The sequence below is a fragment of the Triturus cristatus genome, chromosome 3_1 (assembly GCF_964204655.1).
Source record: "Triturus cristatus chromosome 3_1, aTriCri1.1, whole genome shotgun sequence".
In the NCBI taxonomy this organism is placed as follows: domain Eukaryota; kingdom Metazoa; phylum Chordata; class Amphibia; order Caudata; family Salamandridae; genus Triturus; species Triturus cristatus.
Window position 1 is genome coordinate 919,728,737 of NC_140583.1, and position 18,998 is coordinate 919,747,734.

Genomic DNA, 18,998 nt, shown 5'->3' on the forward strand with positions numbered 1-18,998 from the left:
AACTACTTTGTGTTGAATGTGCTCCTATTGAAATAGCAGAATGTTGTTACTCACAGGGGCAAGTTAGCCAATGGCTGAAGAAGGCTGGCCCTCTACCCCATGCTGTAGTGAGACACAAAAAAAGAACAGCGGACGAAGAGAGCTGACCTGCAAGCGCGCGCAAACACCGACACAATTTTAGTATTCTTAAAAGGGCTTGACAAACGTCAGACGTAAAATTCGGCCTTGCTATATGGAGGGGTGGGGGCACACGGCTTGTAAGATGCAGGGGGATACTTTTGGAGAGCACTCTGAATTTAGCTCTAAGAGGGATACGTCCCTTCTTTCCATCAGATCTGCTCTGAAATCCTGCACAACACAGACCGCCTTTATCAGCTCTGAGAGCACCGACTTGTTCTTACATGCATGCGAGTGTAAAGGAAATAACATTTCGCCAAAAACAATGAAATGTTCCATCTGATAAGACGTCCACACTCCCATTTAAATTCCGTTTGTTAAAGCAAGAAACTCGCATGATTGGAACATGTGGTTCTGCTATCAGCGTTAGGAAGCTTTTTCTGCCAAGAAACCATAAACGTGAATCTTGTTAATATAAGACTAATTCTTCTAAAGAGGAGCTTTTTTTTTCACATAAAAACCTGCTTTTACTGATCCTCACTTTCTGGAAAAATGCACTCTGTGTGCATTTAGTAAGCTGCAGTCATTATATCAGAATTCAGGGCAAAACACGCACGATACAGAAACACATTGTTCAGCGAGATAATCATCTATTGCCCTGAAATTTTGAGGAGTGACCTGGTAGCACAAAATAATGGCTATTTTATTGCAACTCCAGTCTTAAACCTTTTTTGGGGGGACATCAGATCAGTTTCCTGTGAATGAGCAAAACAAGTGGAGATGCTTCCTCTCACAGACCAGACGAGTACATTTTGATGTGGGATAAGATAGGAAGCAGGGGGAATCACAGGTATTTGTGCCATTTGTGGACAGGAAGGTTGGAATTAGTTCAAAGAGCTGGGCCTGTGTATGTGTTTTCAGGGGGTAACCTGTAAACATCAGTCTTAAACCTAAAAGATTCACTGTTGCGGAGGCCGCATGACGATCAGTAGGGGAAATGCGCACGCAGAAACATTCCCGTGTTAGGACTGATGTTTGGGTTCCACTATGACTTACATAATATGTCACAGAGGAAACACAACATTTAGCAACACTTGAGTCTTGGATTTCATATCTGATAGTGTTTTCATATAGGAAATTACTTAACATCTTGTATAAAAAAAGAGAAAAAAAAAGTGGTGTACCATATTCATCCTCGTAAATATCCTCTCCACTTTAGAAAGGTTTTAAATTTCTATTTTTTTCTATTTGTTTATTTATTTCCCTTAGGTTTTACTAAATGGAAGTAATTTTCTCCCTGTGAGTTTCCTACCTCCTAGTCTTGCTACCACCATAAAGCCTTCTTGGTAAAACTACACTCCACAAATAAACAAACATGTCTGACATGATGGGAGGGAGGAAAGGTCTCCGCAACAAATGTCATGGGCCAATGGAGATGCACCCGCTCCCCTACCTCAATGCATCCCAGCTGGGGGCAGAGATAGTCAAGTCTGACTACGCTCTGCTACCACCTCAACGAACACTCACAGACTCTCTCACCCCCTGACTAAAAACCAATTCCTGGTATTGGCGGGTTTTAGCTACTGGATGCATCTCCCCGACACCTCCGTAGCCTTCTAATTCAATTAATTCTGTACAATTTCTACCTACTTATTTCTAGCCCTCCCACAGCAAATGGAAGTCCCTGGATTTCATCCTCTTCAGAGACATGTGAACCATAGTGTAGGGCTTCAACCCTTAATATTCAGTTCTCTATCCAGGAACCTGCCTATATGGAGCCAAAATCAATTTCGGAACCAACGTCAGACTGTTCCCAGAATACTGCCTTTTTACAACACACATTGTCTCTGTTGGACTGGTTAGGTCCGATGCAAACAGCAACCAACCCCAATCAACAAAATGCTTGTACCAGCTACCACAGTAAATCTACTGGTTTCACTCCCCCCTAATCAGTTACTGCTTTGTAAGCACAAATCCAAAACAAACCTCGACTATCTGATACCAAATAAACATGGAATTTCAACTAGAGATTCTATTTTTGGTAAAAATGACTTCTTTGCTACCAAGATAAAGCTGTGAAAAATCCCTGTAAGCACTGAAATGCTTGCCACACATGCCTAGGATCTCTGCTCTAAACAAAATTAATGTTTTCTGAAACAAAGCCCAAACAAGCAAACACACCAACATCACTCTGCTAGCCTGCCCCCCTCTCCAGTTCCCATACGTCAACCTAAAACTCTCACCATCTGTGGACTGTGGAATACGTTGCCCTACTGTTTTAACCTCCATTTTTCCATTGCTCCTTCTGAAAGACCCTCAAAACCTTTGTGTTCACCGACCAAGCACCCATTGATAGTCCTCAAGAAAGAAGACAGTAGTTGGGCAGAGACACATGGGGACAAGCAGACTTGAATTTCCAAAAGCAACATCATCAACAACCACGTCTACCACAATTCAGTTCTAGATAGAGCAACAGGATGCTGAATATGTGGGTCATTTAAATGCATCTTGAGTATCAATTTCAAAGTGTGCACGTCTGAGCATCTTTAATAATATATTTTTAAACTCCTGCCCTACATAGTTCACTGAGAATTCAGGAAGAAGGGTTTATTTTAAAGTAGACTGCAGTTTCAATAAGTGAAATTAATGTTTATTTTGCACCGCTCTCTCCTAATGAAATATTTAGATTTCATCATTTTTGAAAACTAATGATTAGCCACAGGTGTGGCTTTTGAATCTGAATGCAAGCATAAACTATATTGTGATAAATAATGAATGTCGAGATTGGTAGTTCTGGGAAAATGCCCAAGAGATGCATTAGAAACCGTACAACCTTTCTTATAGCAAACATACATCATACCATGGTTTCATTTTTGACATCCATAGACATGTGTGCAGAGCTTGAAATCCCTTCACCAAGGAGAAACCCCAGTCGCGTCATCAATTCTTGAGCTGCAGGCGAACAGCTTGATTCTTTACTGCCCTTTGTTTCTGTAAAACACAAATAAAATTGAAATATTATAACCTTCAAACATTGCAAAGTAACATGTTAACCATCTTAAGTAGCCATCAGAAAATACTGTGGACAAAGAATTGTCAGTAGTCTCTCAGTTCAGTTCAATTAACTTTATTCGATTCAAAAGAATCATAAAAGTTTACAAGAAATTCATACGTTCATTTTAAAATACTAAATGTTTTAAAATACAGAAGGTTTTAGCAGACCATACACAAAAGTTAGCACCAAGATAGATAAAAAACAATAAAACTATTCATAATTCAAATCGTTTCCTAATTAAAAGAGAAATTCTAATAAAACTGAGGACAGAGCTACAAATAGTGGTAGTTGATAATGACCTCAAATGTTCGAAACCTTCTTTGTAAGTACAGGGACGAATATCCTGTAAAATTGGTTTAATGAAATGGGCTCTTGGGTCTTTATAAAGTGAACAAAAAAGCATAAAATGCATTGTGCTCTGTTGGGCTGCGTTATTACATGGGCAGGTAGGAAGTCTCTCACACCACCCCCCCTGTTTCGGAAAAGCCACAAGAAAGTGCAGTACATTTAAACGAAATCTCGTCATTAAAAAACGCCAATGAACCCGAGTGGTAAAAGACAAGTAGAATTGTTGTTGTTTCAAAGCTACATATTCCACTGTATTACTATCCTGTCTAGACAAACTTAAAACAGTATGATATGCATTTTTTTTTTTTTTTTTTTGAAAACCTTTATTCGTGCATATTAAAAGAACAAATACGGGCCTACAACCTTCAGGCCGGCCACGATACGGTTAAGCACTGATACAAACATTACGGCCCCTGTGCTTCAACGGCCAAGATTAGCAACGATTTATGAATTATACACTGGAGAGATCCTTGACACCAGGGGGAGGAGAAGTGAAGGTTAATTTTAAAGTGTTTCAAAATAATTTTATCAGGAAAAAAGTCAGTGAAGAGTAAGAACCAAGGAGATTCGAGTCCGCACGATATCTTCACCACACGGGAGAGCAGCAGCATCATTAAAACAGCAATGGAAGTAAAATCTCAGGCAGTGGGGCAATGCAGTTATATAACAGGATAGTCACATGAGCAATTACGCACCCCTCCAGTGCCGCCCCCACTCAGTCAACCCCACACCCGGACCCAGAATCGAAACAAGTATAGCGCAGAAACATAAAAAGAAAAAAAGGCCCATAGAACTAATTAGAAACAGTAAATTACCCCCCCACCCTACACCAATGCGGAGGCTACGGCCTGCCCCCCCCCCAGCATAGTGCCTGTCGCCCAATAAACCCGAAATATAGACGAGAAAGAGAGTAAGAATAGAGTAAAGAAAGATAAGAAAAACATTACACCTATGATAAAGGGGGTAAGAAAAGAAGAGGACTATTCTAATCTAAACTCCCAAAAAGAAGAAAGTGGGGAGGAGCCTACGTATCATCAGAGCGCCCTAAACCATCGGCCATCTATGGCCTCCACACACTGAGAACCCACTACACCAAAAGCGGTCGTGTGAAAATGAATTGTCACAACAATTTAAATGAAGGAAGACAGATCGCGACGAGTGCGCACAACATATACATACAGTTCCAGTCCCAGTCCAGCCCATCCGTGAAACCATGGCGATATAAATCAGTCTAGCCCTGGCCCGATCGCGGGCTTGAGATTAAGCCAGCCCCTACATGAAGGCCCCGCATCCCGTGCAGACAAAGACAATATGGCCGCTTGGGAGAAGATGGTGAAGTAGAATCACAAAATGGCCGCCGACCATCTGTAGAGGTCCCTTTGTGCACCACATAAAGTCCAGACATGGCATGTAAAGTACAGGAGTTCCACAGAAAAGAAGCAGTAGGCCACCGTGAACAATTCCTCGAGGATGTTGGGTGTTGCTCAGCTGGATACTCTTGCAGACGCGGTGAGGCAGGCAACAATGAAGCAGGCAGCAATGAACGGGGAAACAAAGTATCCGCTGTTGAGCTGGAGAGCAATTGATCCTGGGTGCCGGGAAAGCCAGTTGCAGGCACCAGTGTAGCACGATCACACACAGCCGTTGCGTCCCCGCAAGAGGACAAAAGCACTGGCAGACCCACGCCGTGTTGATGACAAACGGAGCGCTCACGACCCGCAGCCGACAGCATGGAGTCAAACTGCTCACTCAGCGCCTGCAAGCCAGCACACATTTGTAGACGAAAGTCCCGCAGGACAGCCAGAACGGAGCCGCATGTCAGCGGAAGCTGCACCCCCACATCGGCAGCAATCCGGGACGGCACTGTGGAGCTGGTGTCTGGTGGAGGGAGGGCGAAGCGGGCAGCGGGCAAGACCGGAGTATCACCCCCCAGCCGCGAGCAGGCAAACAACGCCATGTTTTACCGCCGGACGGTACAATGGCCAGGGGGTGGGGGGTCGTAGCAAGGAGTCAGTTCCCCTCAGGTCTGCGCCGCAACAGGGAAAGCCAACAGTCGCCTCTCTTCCCTCGGGTTCTCTTTGCAGCCGACTAGGCAATGGAAGAAGGGGGTCGGCAGCCTCCCACAGCGCGGTCCACAGATCGGGGCAGGAGACCCGCGGCACCGGGGCTTACCTTACGGCCCCAGCCCTTCGGGCGCAGGGTGCAGGAGGTGTCTGGCCGTCCCTCCCCAGGCTCAGCTGGCGACAGTCCGTGGTGTGAGGTGAGGTCGGGACCGCGCGGCTCGGGTTTGCGCTAGCGGGTCCGGTGACTGCGGAGCCTCCAGGGGGCCGGCAAAGGCAACAATGGAGCAGGGGTCCAGGGCGGAAAACAAAAGCACCAAGAACTCCGGCATCCGGGCGGGCTGAGACTTCGGGGAAGCGGCGGCGTGGACAGCGCGTCGTCGCACACGTTTCACCTCGAAAATCGGCGAGGATAGGAATCAGGATGATAGTCCGAGGCCAAGGGCCGACGGAGCCGGGCGCTCAAGCGTCTGCTCCGGTCGCCATCTTGGCTCCTCCCCCATGATATGCATTCTTAATGACCATCTTCATATTAGGTTGGATAGACTCCGGGTTTTCATAAAAATTATCAAGGCCTATCTTATGAAAAGTTTGGTTGACATAGCGTAACCATGGAACTGGCATTGATTGCATTGTCAAGGTTCATGCAGTCTCTTAAAATGCCTCTTGAAAATAACAGATCTTCTGAGGTCCAAATTTTCCCCCATAAAAGCAATGGTGAAATATGGATTCTGTCACTCACATATTTTAAACCCACCTCAGAATGGCAGAATAATGTTTGAGAATTGCTGGGGATAGATAGGAGGCGTTTTATAAATTTATTCTCCAATATTTGAATCTGGGCACTTTTATGGTATCCCCATACCCCTGCCCCATAGGTGGCTACTGACAGGCATTTGGATTTGTACAGTGTTATCATTTCAACTATCGGCTTATGGCCAAGTTTACTGGCAAATCGAAAAAGCCCCTCTATGGTTCTACTAGTTTGTTGCAATCTAGATGTAATCAAGTGATCCAGCTCAACTTTTTATTAAAAAGATTCCCCAAATAAGTGAAATTTGATACTTTGTCAATGGCTGTGTCGTGGACCATATAATTACGCGTTTTAGTTCTATTTGGGCCACACACCATGATAAAAGATTTACTAAAGTTGACCTTAAGATCCAATCCTGACATGAACTCATTAAAAGCATTCAAACATTTTTGTAAGCTGTTTGCTGTTAAAGTCATCAGCACTGTGTCGTCCGCATAGGACAATAAGGGTACCTGTTTGCCATCTATTCTTGGAAAGTCCAATCTTTGTTGTAATAAAAAATGTTCCAGACCCTTTGTATATATTAAGAATAGGAATGGAGCCAATATACAGCCCTGGCGTACGCCTTCAGTTGAGGCAACTGGCTTGGTCTTTTCGCCAACTGGGCCATACCGGATTGCTACAGAGGTAGCTGCATGCAATCTACGCAGCAGGGTGACAAGCGGTTCCTCAAATCCCATAGTGTCCATTAATGCCCACAGCTTTGATCGACACACTGTGTCGAAGGCACAAGACAAGTCCATGAAGGCCAGATGGATCGAAACACCCCTGGCCTTCATGTACTTGACCATAATCATAAACAGGTTGAGGTACTGCTCAATTGTTCCCTTTCCCTTCCTGAAGCCATATTGGGTGTTCACAATAATATCCAAAGTTTTGGCCCATGACTCCAAACGTGCAAGGATTACCCTCCCCAGCAGCTTACAAGACGCATCTATTAGGGAAATCGGCCTATAGCATTTAGGGTCATTTCTGTTTCTCTTTTTAAAAATTTGCGCCACCACTGCCTCTTTCCATGTAGATGTAATGCGACCCACAATTACAGCTTTAAAAATGTTAAGTAACAGAGGTGCCCAAATTTGTGTGTTGTTTTTAAATAAATCCAGGGGCACACCATCTGGCCCTGGTGCTTTTAGGGGAATGCCTTTTCTCAATGCCTCCTCTACTTCACTCATGGAAAGTGATGAACTAAGCTGTTACGCAGTCTGCATGTTAAAAGTTATGTCATCCTCGCACTCACTTAATAAGACACCCTTTGGGTTGAATATTTTGGAAAAATGGGCCTCCCAGTCGACCCCCATTATGTTGGTATCCAAGATCCTAGCATCATCACTAAAAAGCGGGCGATTTAACACCTCCCAGAAACTCCTAGAATCCTTCAGAGCGCTTGCTCTTTCGAGGTCATCCCAAGCCTGCTTTCTCAATTCGTCCTTTCTCTGTTCAATAACCTTTTTATAAGTTTGCCTGGCTGTTTTTATGGTGTCCCTATCATGAGGAACTGTGTGTAGCGCCTTCTTAAGTCTAGTTTGAGCTGCAGAACACTCAGTGTTAAACCACCTTATTTGTGGGTGACTGCCTTTTTTTCCTGGTTTAAACATATTCTTGGCCACACCCTCACAAATGGTTTCAAAACTCTGTATTATTGCATATGGCTGTGATGTTTCATTTAAACATGTCATCACTTGCGTTAAATTAGTTTTGTTAATAGACTCCTCAAAGACCTTAGGATTATTCTTTTCCCATTTTAGCCTTATCCCCTGGTTATGGTTGTATTTCAGTAGACAATCAAAATTCTTGCCCTTTCGCACCACAGTGTGTAAGGATACAGTAAGAGGGTTATGGTCACTGGCTGGGTTTGGTTCAACCACAAAATCATCAACGAGGTGTGTATATCTACTAGAGATCAACATAAAATCGATTGTACTTCCACGCCCCCCCCCCCCCCTGAAATGTTGGATATTGCACAATTGATGTACTAGCCAGGGTATCAATAATACGTAGGTCATTAACCACAATAATAGACTTTAACGCTTCACCCTGTGTAGTGTGTTAAAGTGTGTCAAGGGTTGATTATTGGTATCAACTAGCCCACAAGCCTTACTCCCACTATACTGACATAAGGTGCAGTTAAAATCTCCTACCCACATAACACACAAAGGGGAGACCTTCCCTGCCACCCTAACAATCTCCATATCAAGGGAATCAATAACATCGGAATTCTTTGTATCAAAGATATTATAGTACCAGTTGACTAATAATAAAGGTACACTGATCAAATTAAAACACAAGGTCAGCTGGTACCATGGAGAGTCAATTACTTTTACTGTTCTTAATGACTCGTATTGTACCGAAATTAGAGTGGCTAGTCCTCCCTTTGCCCTCCCTGCTAATGATGGTTCAGCCTGAACATTTAGTGAGTTATATCCATCCAGAAAAAAGTCATTCCTACTCCACGTTTCTTGAACACCAATGATATCAAAGGTTTTAATATACTGAACCCATGCCTCATCCGATAACCTTCATAAAATACCTGCCACATTCCAGGAGATTAAACAGAAGCTGCGCCTATCGGGTTGGCAATTTTGCGTGTATATGAGGTTGCCATCCCCACTAGTTTGTTCAGCTTGCATGGTCAGATCTAACCCAGTAGCTTCTATTGTTCCCAAATCTTTGTTATGGGGCTGCTGTGGAAGGCTATAATTACATATAGTGTCCACAGAGGGTGTATGCACTTTAGCACTACTACTTAGATTGGGAATGATCTCTAATACATTAGCGTTATTCTTTGACACACTTATCTTTGACTTTAGTCAGTCTATTTCCGCCAGGCCACTTAATGGCTCGAAACGGTTATTGTGATACCATGGTGGAAACTGTGGTTGCTGTTTTATACTTAATTGACTCTCTTCTCCCACTAAGTGCGGGGGCAGTCTGGATGGTCGATAGAAAAAACCCAAGGGTAGTATAGAAATCCTTAAATCATCTATAGGTTGATCAGCCATCCTATCTAGTATAGATCTTACCAGGCCTGGAGGCCGAAGGTCAGTACAATGCATTCCCCTGCCAGTGTCTTGTTAGTTAGCCCTACCCACCTGACCCTACATGCCATCTTGAGTTCAGAGAACAGAACTTTGTTATTTATACCGGTCTTTATATTAACAAGATGCAGGGATTTATTCCTCAAAGATGGCCAGTCTTCCCTATCACCAGGCGACAGTGGAGGAACATTAGCTAGAACAACGATATAGGGTGGTGTTTGTGGAGGTAAGTCGAAGTGTGAATTTAAACCACTATTGTGTGAATTTAAACCACTATTGTGTGGATAGCGTGGATGGCGATCTACAGGGAGGTCTAGGCTTTGGGACCTTACTTCAGTGTTATTGCGCACCCTAGTCACCTGCTTAGTATTTAAGGAGTTTGTAGGCTGGCAGACGCCTTGGAAAAGACCTCCTGTCTATGATGGCGGATCAATAGTTTGTAAGCAGTTATTTTCAGCATTCCCCTGATGAGACCCCTCTCGCGTTATATTTTTACTAGAAGATTCCCGACTATGAGCGCCCCTACTAATTATCCCTCCCGCGTTCTTAGTTGGCCTAGTTCGGTGCTCTAAAGGCAATGAGAAAATGCTGGGTGATTGGTTCTCTAAACATGATAGCCTGCTCTCAATAGCAGTCAATTTTTGAAGGATAGGATTTAGGTGAGCATTGATTACAGGTTCCATTTTATCCCAAAAACCCTCCCCAAGGTTATAACTCGGACTCAGCGTAGGGACCATCTCTGCCAGGGCTGTATCTTGGTTTACACAAATAAAATTGAAATATTATAACCTTCAAACATTGCAAAGTAACATGTCAACCATCTTAAGTAGCCATCAGAAAAGACTGTGGGCAAATAATTGTCAGTAGTCTCTCATTTAGTAGTAAAGTGTTTTTTTCTGAATATGATTTGGCCTGTACATATAGAAACACAAGTCATAAGCACCCAAATATGTTAGTGGGAGTCATTCTTAATGAAAACCGCTGAAAATTTTATTTTTTTGAGCCCACTTAAGCCATTGGCCTTCCTGTATTTTTCCTAGTTTTCCACTGCTTGGACAGGTCAACCCCAAGTAATTTCTCAGATCTTTACAGAGTCGCACAAGTTCAGGTTAAGGGTATGGTGATAGGACAAAGTAGTTCTTGCAGCGGTTACTAGACTTGATAAAACAGTGCTCTCTCCATTTCTTCATGCTACTTCATTACCGCTATCCTGTTTGACCCCCTAATAAGCAGCTGTGGAAGGGTGAGCTACAAGTGAATTCCTCACAACTCCTCATAAGTTTCCATATAGTTTTATTGAGAACTTAAGCAATACAACAAGGAGCCCGTCAATCAGCTTTCAACACTTTCCCGGTCCACAGCATGGTAAATAACTGCCAGCATCCGAACCTTACAAACATTCATTCTTCCCTTCTCTCTCCTGACACGCTCGTGCCACTCTAACGTCAAGGACAAACATAATGTGAAATTAATGAATACAATTAGAAATGATTGACAATACAAATACAATTACAAACAGATACCACCCATATAACATCTCCTCGTTATAAAACATTAACAAAAAATTATATAATTACTGTACATCTATATCAAATGTGAAAATCCTGTAAATAACCAGGTTTCCTAGAAATTCTTTTCACCCTGGTTGTAACCTCCTCCACAGCTCTTGCAACCCCACCATATTCCTATTTACCACAGGATTCACATGACTCAACATCTTTTGCCATTGACAAAACATCACAATCATTATCAGAAAGATCACAACTACAGGTTTCTGAGTCCTTTTGTTCACCATCAACCAATCTGCCTGACAATGCTGAATACATTTGTATGTCGTCAGAACTTTCCAATTTTTTTGTAGAATGTGTGTTTGGAAATTTTTCAATGAAACCATATTCTTAATGGACCACCATCTCCCATCAGCAAGCTGTACAGAGCATTTTTTTACTTGAATGACTTTGTGGTCCACAAAAATGAAATTTACTCTTCCTGCCTTTTGCACTCATGTTCTTAAACATAAGCCACGTACCACCACCCAAACTGTTATTAATCAATCTTCTATTATCATCATGACAAGCGTTCATCCTCTGAGGAGACTTCTACCCTAGATTTCACAACATCATAATCCACATAATCCTCTGGTAACACACTGGTTTTGCTTTTCAACCATTCAGGAATACGTTTGGAATGAGGACATCTTCTTCTTGAAAAGAGAAACTCCCATAATAGAATGTGCCGTGTTGTGATATTCCCACGTTATCCCCGACAAATTCTACAACATCCATACCACAAGTTGAAGCAATTTGTACTCCCTCCATCAACAAACTTTTTGCTCTTTCAACAGCTCCATTGGATTGGAGAGTATATAATGACACAGTGTAATGTTTAACATAATTCTTCTTCAGAAATAGCTCAATTTTTTCCAGACATTAACTGTACCCCATTATCTGTAAACAATTCCATTGGTGCACCTTCCACCGCTAACATATTAGCCAAAGAAATGTATTGCCACTTGACAAGAAACACCTATCACACCTGTCAACACATTTCTCCACACAGGTATCCATCCCTGGCCACCAGAATGTGCATCTCAAAATCTTCTAGGCTGAAGTAGAACCCAAATGACCTGAGTGAGCCAAAGATGCAATAGTATTGTGTAAATTAGGTCCCTCCTACGTAAAATATTGTTTTCAACTGTTAATTTATGAGCAATTTTGAAAAAGCTTTTCAATTCACCTTGCACATTTTTAATACTAGTCCAACTGTTCTCCACAAACTTGCACACCCTTTTCAACAACAGATCCTCTTCACACGCCTTTTACCTTTCTGTTTCATCTATTCTGCCTGATGTTTCAAAATATCTACACCTGCTACAATACATTCCTTATTGAACATATCCAACTCATCAGTATCCACTTCAACAGGCAGGTGTGACATACAATCAACTCGACAATTAGCAGATCCAGCAATATACCATACATCAACATTTTATTTATGCAACTTCGATAAAATCCTAACGAGTCTAGAAGATGCTCCAGACATACCTTTATCACCTAATAAGAAATGTTTGTGAAATGCTAATGAGAAAGGCTTGTGATCCGTACTCAAAATGACATGTGTTCCCCAAACATATGTCTTTAATTTTGCAATGCCCCATGCACATGCCAAGGCCTCCCTCTCTATAGTGCTATATTTCCTCTCAACATCCTTGAGCACTCTTTATGCGAACGCAACAGTACACTCCCTTCCATTTACATTCTGACATAGCACAACCCCAATGACAATCACACTTGCATCAATTGTTAAAGTACATTCCACACCTGATACATATGTTTTCAAGCCAGATACATTCATCAATACTTTTTTAGGTCTTGTCTAAGCTGCACTTGTGTTGTATCTTTGACACATGCTGTATTCAGGTATGGACTTTAAGCCCCGCTTATTTTTCCGCCCATCTTTTCAATTGGAACCTATTACTATCCTTTGTAAATGGTGGCTTTTGATTAGTTAATGATCTTAGTAGTCCCTCCTTAGTACCACCTTTTCTCCTGTTGTAACCTCCCAGGAGTTATATTAACAGTTTCTGATCACTATTTTATTAATTACTTTCTCCTAGCTGCTGTTGCAAGCAGGACGCGCTCTCCCCAGCTTCCACTAGCCGCCCTGTGGTTTAACTGGACGGTGACGCTGTACACGACCAATCATATTTAACAATGGCGACTGCGCCTGTCTTTTCTTCTGAATGGCTCGCCAAACTATTGTTTTTAATATTCTATTTTTTTTAATGAGCGCAGCACGCCCCCTTAATCTTCAACAATGGCATGTGTGTGGCGTGCCCAACTTTATTTTTTCATCATTCTACGTTTTTGTTTAGCAGCGCGGAACACCGCTCCTAATCAGCAACAATGGCGGTGCGCCTTTCTTTACTTCTGAGCGGCTGACCAAATTCCTACGCTCCCTTTTTCAAACCGGGCACGAGGGTACATTGACAGATTAAAATACCATGTCGTGAGAAGGACATCTAGCGCTTCTTCAGCGGCTATGGCAGGCTCCTGGAGGTACACATGCACAATGGGTACGTTAATGGTAATGAAAGCAAGCACATTTATGCATTTCTTTGGGGACTCTGTGGTTGAAAAATAAAGTGTACATTTATGCATTTCTTTGGGCACGCACGCTGTGGCTGAAAAGGAATATGCTACTTACCAGTATGCATCTGTTCTTGGCATGTAGAGCTGCAGAGTTGTACACTTAGCATAGATCGCCATCTGGTGTTGGGCCCGGATGTTTGCAGTTTGTTTTTCTTCTTGGACAGTCTTTGGAAGTCACGAGTTTGGTGACTCCTCCTTCGGTCCGTACTGCGCATGGGCTTCGGCTCCATCCTCAGATTGTTTTTCGCCAACAGGGAAATGATGGAGCGTAGTAATAACAGTGAGAAACCCATGTGTTGTATCTAAATAAGATGTACTGGAACGGATACAGGTAGCCGGGGAGGCGGGTGGGCGTGTACAACTCTGCAGCTCTACATGCCAAGAACAGATGCATACTGGTAAGTAGCATATTCCGTTCGAGGCATATGAGCTGCAGATTGTACACTTAGCATAGATTATATAGCAGTACCCAACCCTAGCGGCGACCACCGGTATCCGTTGCAGCTGTTTGAAAAAGTGTCTTTAGTACAGCCTGGCCCACCCTAGCTTGCTGCTTGGAATGCACATCTACACAGTAGTGTTTTGTGAAGGTGTGCGGTGTAGACCATGTGGCTGCCTTGCAGATGTCATCTAAGGGTATATTCCCTAGAAAAGCCATAGAAGCCCCTAACTTTCTTGTAGAGTGGGCTTTAGGGGGAACAGATAATGTTCTCTTTGCCTTTTGATAGCAAATTTGTATGCATTTTACAATCCACCTAGCTATCCCTGATTTTGAAATGGGGTTGCCTTTATGTGGTGGAGAGAAGGAAACGAACAATTGTTTAGTCTTCCTGAAGGGTTGCGTTCTTTGTATGTAGTATAGTAACGCCCTTTTTACATCAAGCGTGTGTAAGGCCCTTTCTGCAACAGATTGGGGTTGCGAAAAGAAGACAGGTAATTCCACTGATTGATTGAGGTGGAAGGGGGAAATGACTTTGGGCAGAAACTTCGGATTTGTGCGAAGTATGACCTTGCTGTGATGCATTTGTATGTAGGGTTCCTGTATGGTGAACGCCTGTATTTCACCAACCCTTCTAAGGGAAGTGATAGCTACAAGGAAAGCTGTTTTCCAGGTGAGAAACTGTAGCTCACATTTGTGCATTGGTTCGAAGGGCGGACCCATTAGACGTGTAAGAACCAAATTTAGATTCCATACAGGGGAAGGTGGTGCCCTGGGAGGAATTACTCGTTTAAGGCCTTCCATGAAGGCTTTAATAGCGGGCACTCTGAAGAGTGATAAATGCTGCCTGTTTTGTAGATAGGCAGCGATCGCTGCTAGGTGTAGGCGTATGGATGAATATGCCAGGTTACACCTGTGAAGATGGAGCAGATAGCATATTATGTGCTGTATGGATGCATCTAGAGGGTTGATTGTATTGTTACGGCAGTAAATTACGAATCTTTTCCACTTTGCGGCATAGCATGCTCTAGTGGTAGGACGTCTGGCTTCCATGATGATGTTCATGCAATCAGGGGGAAGGTTAAGGTATCCGAATTCTAGGATTTCAGGAGCCAGATCGCCAGGTTGAGCTGAGCTGGGTCCGGGTGCCTGATTTCTCCATGGTTCTGGGTTAGGAGGCATGGGGATAGATGCAATTTTTGATGTGGTACCACTGACAGTTGTAGTAGCGTGGTGTACCACGGCTGCCTGGCCCACGTCGGAGCTACCAGAATGAGTGTGAGGGAGTGCTGTTGTAGCTTCCTGACCACTAATGGAATTAGTGGGAGAGGTGGAAAGGCGTATGCAAATCTGCCTGACCAGTTCATCCATATCGCATTGCCCTTGGACAATGGGTGTGGGTATCTGGCGGCGAAGCTTGGGCATTTTTTGTGTTCGTGGGTGGCGAAGAGGTCTATCTGAGGATGCCCCCACTGTTGGAAGAATGGGTGAAGAACTTGTGGATGCAGTTCCCATTCGTGTAGTTGTTGTGTTTGTCTGCTGAGCAGATCTGCCATGGTGTTTTGTACGCCTGGAACGTGCTGTGCCAGGAGAAAGATGTTTTGGGGAATTGCCCATCTCCATATGCTCTGGGCTAAGCGGGAGAGCTGGGGAGAGTGTGTCCCCCCCTGTTTTTGTATATAATACATCGCAGTCATATTGTCTGTGCGAATGAGGACTGCTTTGCCCGAAATCTGTTTTTGGAAAGATTTTAGGGCTAGAAAGATCGCCAAGAGCTCCAGGTGGTTGATGTGGAGCGATTTTTGCTGTGGCGTCCATAGACCTTGCATGGTGAGGTGTAGGAGGTGCGCTCCCCAGCCGGAGAGCGATGCGTCCGCTGTTAGAATCACCTGAGGAACCGGGTCCAGGAACGGCCGCCCTTTGGAAAGGTTTGTGGTGTTCCACCACTGCAGAGAGTGATGTGTGCGGCCGTCCACCAACACCAGATCCGTCAGCTGACCCTGGGCCTGGTTCCACTGTTGTGCTAGGCACTCTTGAAGTGGACGCATGTGGAGTCTTGCATGGGGCACTATGAAGATGCAAGACGCCATCATTCCTATGAGCTTCATAAACACTCTTGCTGGAAGAGAGTGTTGAGGAAGGAATGTTTTGCATAAGGCTTGAATGCTTGTGATTCTGGCTGAGTTTGGATAGGCAATACCCTTGGAGGTGTCTATAGTGGCCCCGAGATATTGCTTTGTGTGAGATGGTATGAGGTGGGACTTTTGGTAGTTCACCGTGAAGCCTAGCTGGTGGAGCAGTTGGATGGTGCTGTTTGTATGCTGCACACATTGGTCGTAGGACGCGGCTTTTATCAGCCAGTCGTCCAGGTAAGGGAAGACGTGAATGTGTTGACGTCTGAGGTGTGCTGCTACTACTGCTAGGCATTTGGTAAACACCCGCGGTGCGGTGGTGACCCCGAAGGGGAGAACCGTGAATTGGTAATGTTGTCCGTCCACCACGAACCTGAGGTATTTCCTGTGAGAGGGGTGTATTGGAATGTGAAAGTATGCGTCTTTCAGATCCAAGGTTGTGAGAAAGTCTCCCTGGCAGAGGAGTGGGAGGACTTGCTGTAGGGTGACCATGTGAAAATGGTCTGAGTGTATGTAGGCATTTAGAGGCCGGAGGTCGAGAATGAGTCTGAGGGTCCCGTCTTTCTTTGGTATTAAGAAATATAGGGAGTAGACCCCTAGATTTTGTTGATTGACGGGGACCTGCTCTATAGCGTGTTTTTGGAGGAGTGAGAGTACCTCTTGTTTGAGCAGTGTGGAATGTTCTTGAGACATTGGACGGTGCTTTGGTGGGATATTGGGTGGGGTAGATGTTAGTTCGAGACAGTACCCTGATCGAATGATTTGGGTTACCCATTTGTCCGATGTTATGGACTCCCATACGTGGATAAAGTTTTGTAGTCTGCCCCCGACCGGAGTGGAATGGTCTGGGGGGAGCGGAGGGGAGTCATTGTGCGGGGGGGGTGGCAGAACGGGTGTTGTTGGTTTTGCCCCTGCCCTTATTGTTGTTACCCCTGTAACCACCTCTCTGATTGCCCTTTGAAAAGGTATTTTGAGGAGGGGACTTGTAGGAGGTAGAGGCGTTATCGGTGGAGGAGCCTCTGCCTGTGCCACGAAAGGACGAGCGTCGAAAGGAACGTTTGGAGGCTTGTGTTTGGAGTGCCCCCATAGACTTTGCTGTGTCTGTGTCTTTCTTCATCTTTTCGAGCGCTTCGTCTACCTTTGGCCCAAAGAGTGTTTCCTGGTCAAAGGGGTGATTGAGTATGGATGCCTGGACTTCAGGCTTGAAACCTGAGATCCTGAGCCAGGCGTGGCGACGAAGCAGGACACTGGTATTTATGGGCCTAGAAGCAGTGTCGGCTGCATCGAGGGCACACTTAATGGAGGTGTTTGTAATTAGTTTACCCTCCTGTATCAGGTCATGAGCCTTGTGCTTGTATTTTTCTGGAAGGTGCTGCATAAGAGCCTCTAGTTCGTCATAGTGTGCTCTATCATATCGCGCAAGCAGTGCTTGTGTGTTTGCAATGCGCCACATGTTTGCAGCTTGGGAGGCGGTGCGTTTACCAGACGCGTCCAGAAGTTTAGATTCTTTGTCTGGCGGTGGGGCATCTCCTGAGGATTGGGAGTTAGCCCGCTTTCTAGCTGTGGAGACAACTAGGGAATCTAGGGGAGCAGGGCCCTTGATGTAAGCAGGGTCTGTGGGTGCCGCCTTATACTTCTTCTCTATTCTAGGGTTCAGTACTCTGGCTCTGACAGGGTCTTTGAACACCTCTGTAGCGTGCTTGGTGACACCCTTAAGCATGGGTAAAATGGAAGTGGATTTGTCTTGTATATCAAATGTATCCAGTAGGAAGTCTTCTTCTACTGGTTCACTGTGCATGTCCACCCCATGGTAGTGTGCTGCTCTCTGCACTAAATGGTGAAACCCTAAGGAGTCCTCTGGAGGAGACGGTCTTGATGGGTATAAGTCGTCCTGAGGTACATTGGGTATATCAGGGTTATTGTAATCCTCCCATGGATCTGGGGTCCCTGGTGGAGTGGGATCCATTGGGGCGTCCGCCGGGTAATTGTCCGGATCCCCATCATCCGGATCTGGGGATGGGGTCGGATCGTAGTGAGGTACAGGTGGCGGAGACCTGTGAGGTGGAGGTGGTGGAGGAGGTGGAGGGGGTAGGGGAGGCGGTAGTGGGGAGGGCACTCTGAGGGGAGAAGTAGCAGAGTCCTTCCTTTTGGGTGGAGGAGGAGGAGCCGGAGCATCAAGGCGTCTTTTCTTGGTAGTTAAAGTCAAAAGCCCAGTCTTAGGATCTTTGGACAAAGTCTTTTGTAAAGGGTCTGGTGTAAACAGAGCCAATGGTGTCGAGTCGTCTGTCGGCACCGGTGATTTCGGAACCGGGGGTTTCGATGGTCTGTGTGCGCCATGCTTTTTTGAGGTCTCCGGGTGTTTCGGCGTCGAATGATGTTTCGGCGCCGGAGCATCGGTGCCGACAGATTTGTGTTTGTGTTTGGTCGGCACCGAGTGTCCAGGCTTCGGCACCGGTGGTTTCGGAGTCGAGCTGGATTTTGCAGTCTTCGGTGCCGGATGCTGTTTTTCGGCACCGGGTGTCGGCTGGCTCGATCCCGAGCTGCCATGAGACTTTGGGAGCTTCGACACCGGGCCCGAAGGTGGGGTGATCGAAGTTTTGGTTTTGGTTTTGCCCAGGCCGGCAGGCGAGGGAGTAACCTGAGTCTCTTTGGTTTTCGGCGTGGGGGTAGGAGGGGGCATATTACTCACGGCCCGCTGCGCTGGTGTAATGTCCTCCACGTCGGAGTCGTCGGCCTCGGAAGCGCTGACGACGTCTTCCTCCTGTTCGGTGTGTGTTTGTCCCGAAGCTTCGGCGTCGTCTCCGAAGATGTCCGGTGGAGCTGCGGAGGATGAGTGCGCCATGG

General features: G+C 45.0%; 1 protein-coding gene across 5 annotated transcripts in view; it reads right to left on the reverse strand.

The window, feature by feature from the left end:
- The window catches only part of TANC1 (tetratricopeptide repeat, ankyrin repeat and coiled-coil containing 1), a 740,414-nt gene that overhangs the window by 354,830 nt on the left and 366,586 nt on the right, over positions 1-18,998 (reverse strand). For all 5 annotated transcript variants that reach the window (XM_085645503.1, XM_085645500.1, XM_085645502.1 and 2 more), the window contains one exon: positions 2,978-3,108. In XM_085645503.1, the coding sequence (XP_085501629.1) occupies positions 2,978-3,108 (131 nt within the window). The remainder of the gene's footprint in view (positions 1-2,977; positions 3,109-18,998) is intronic.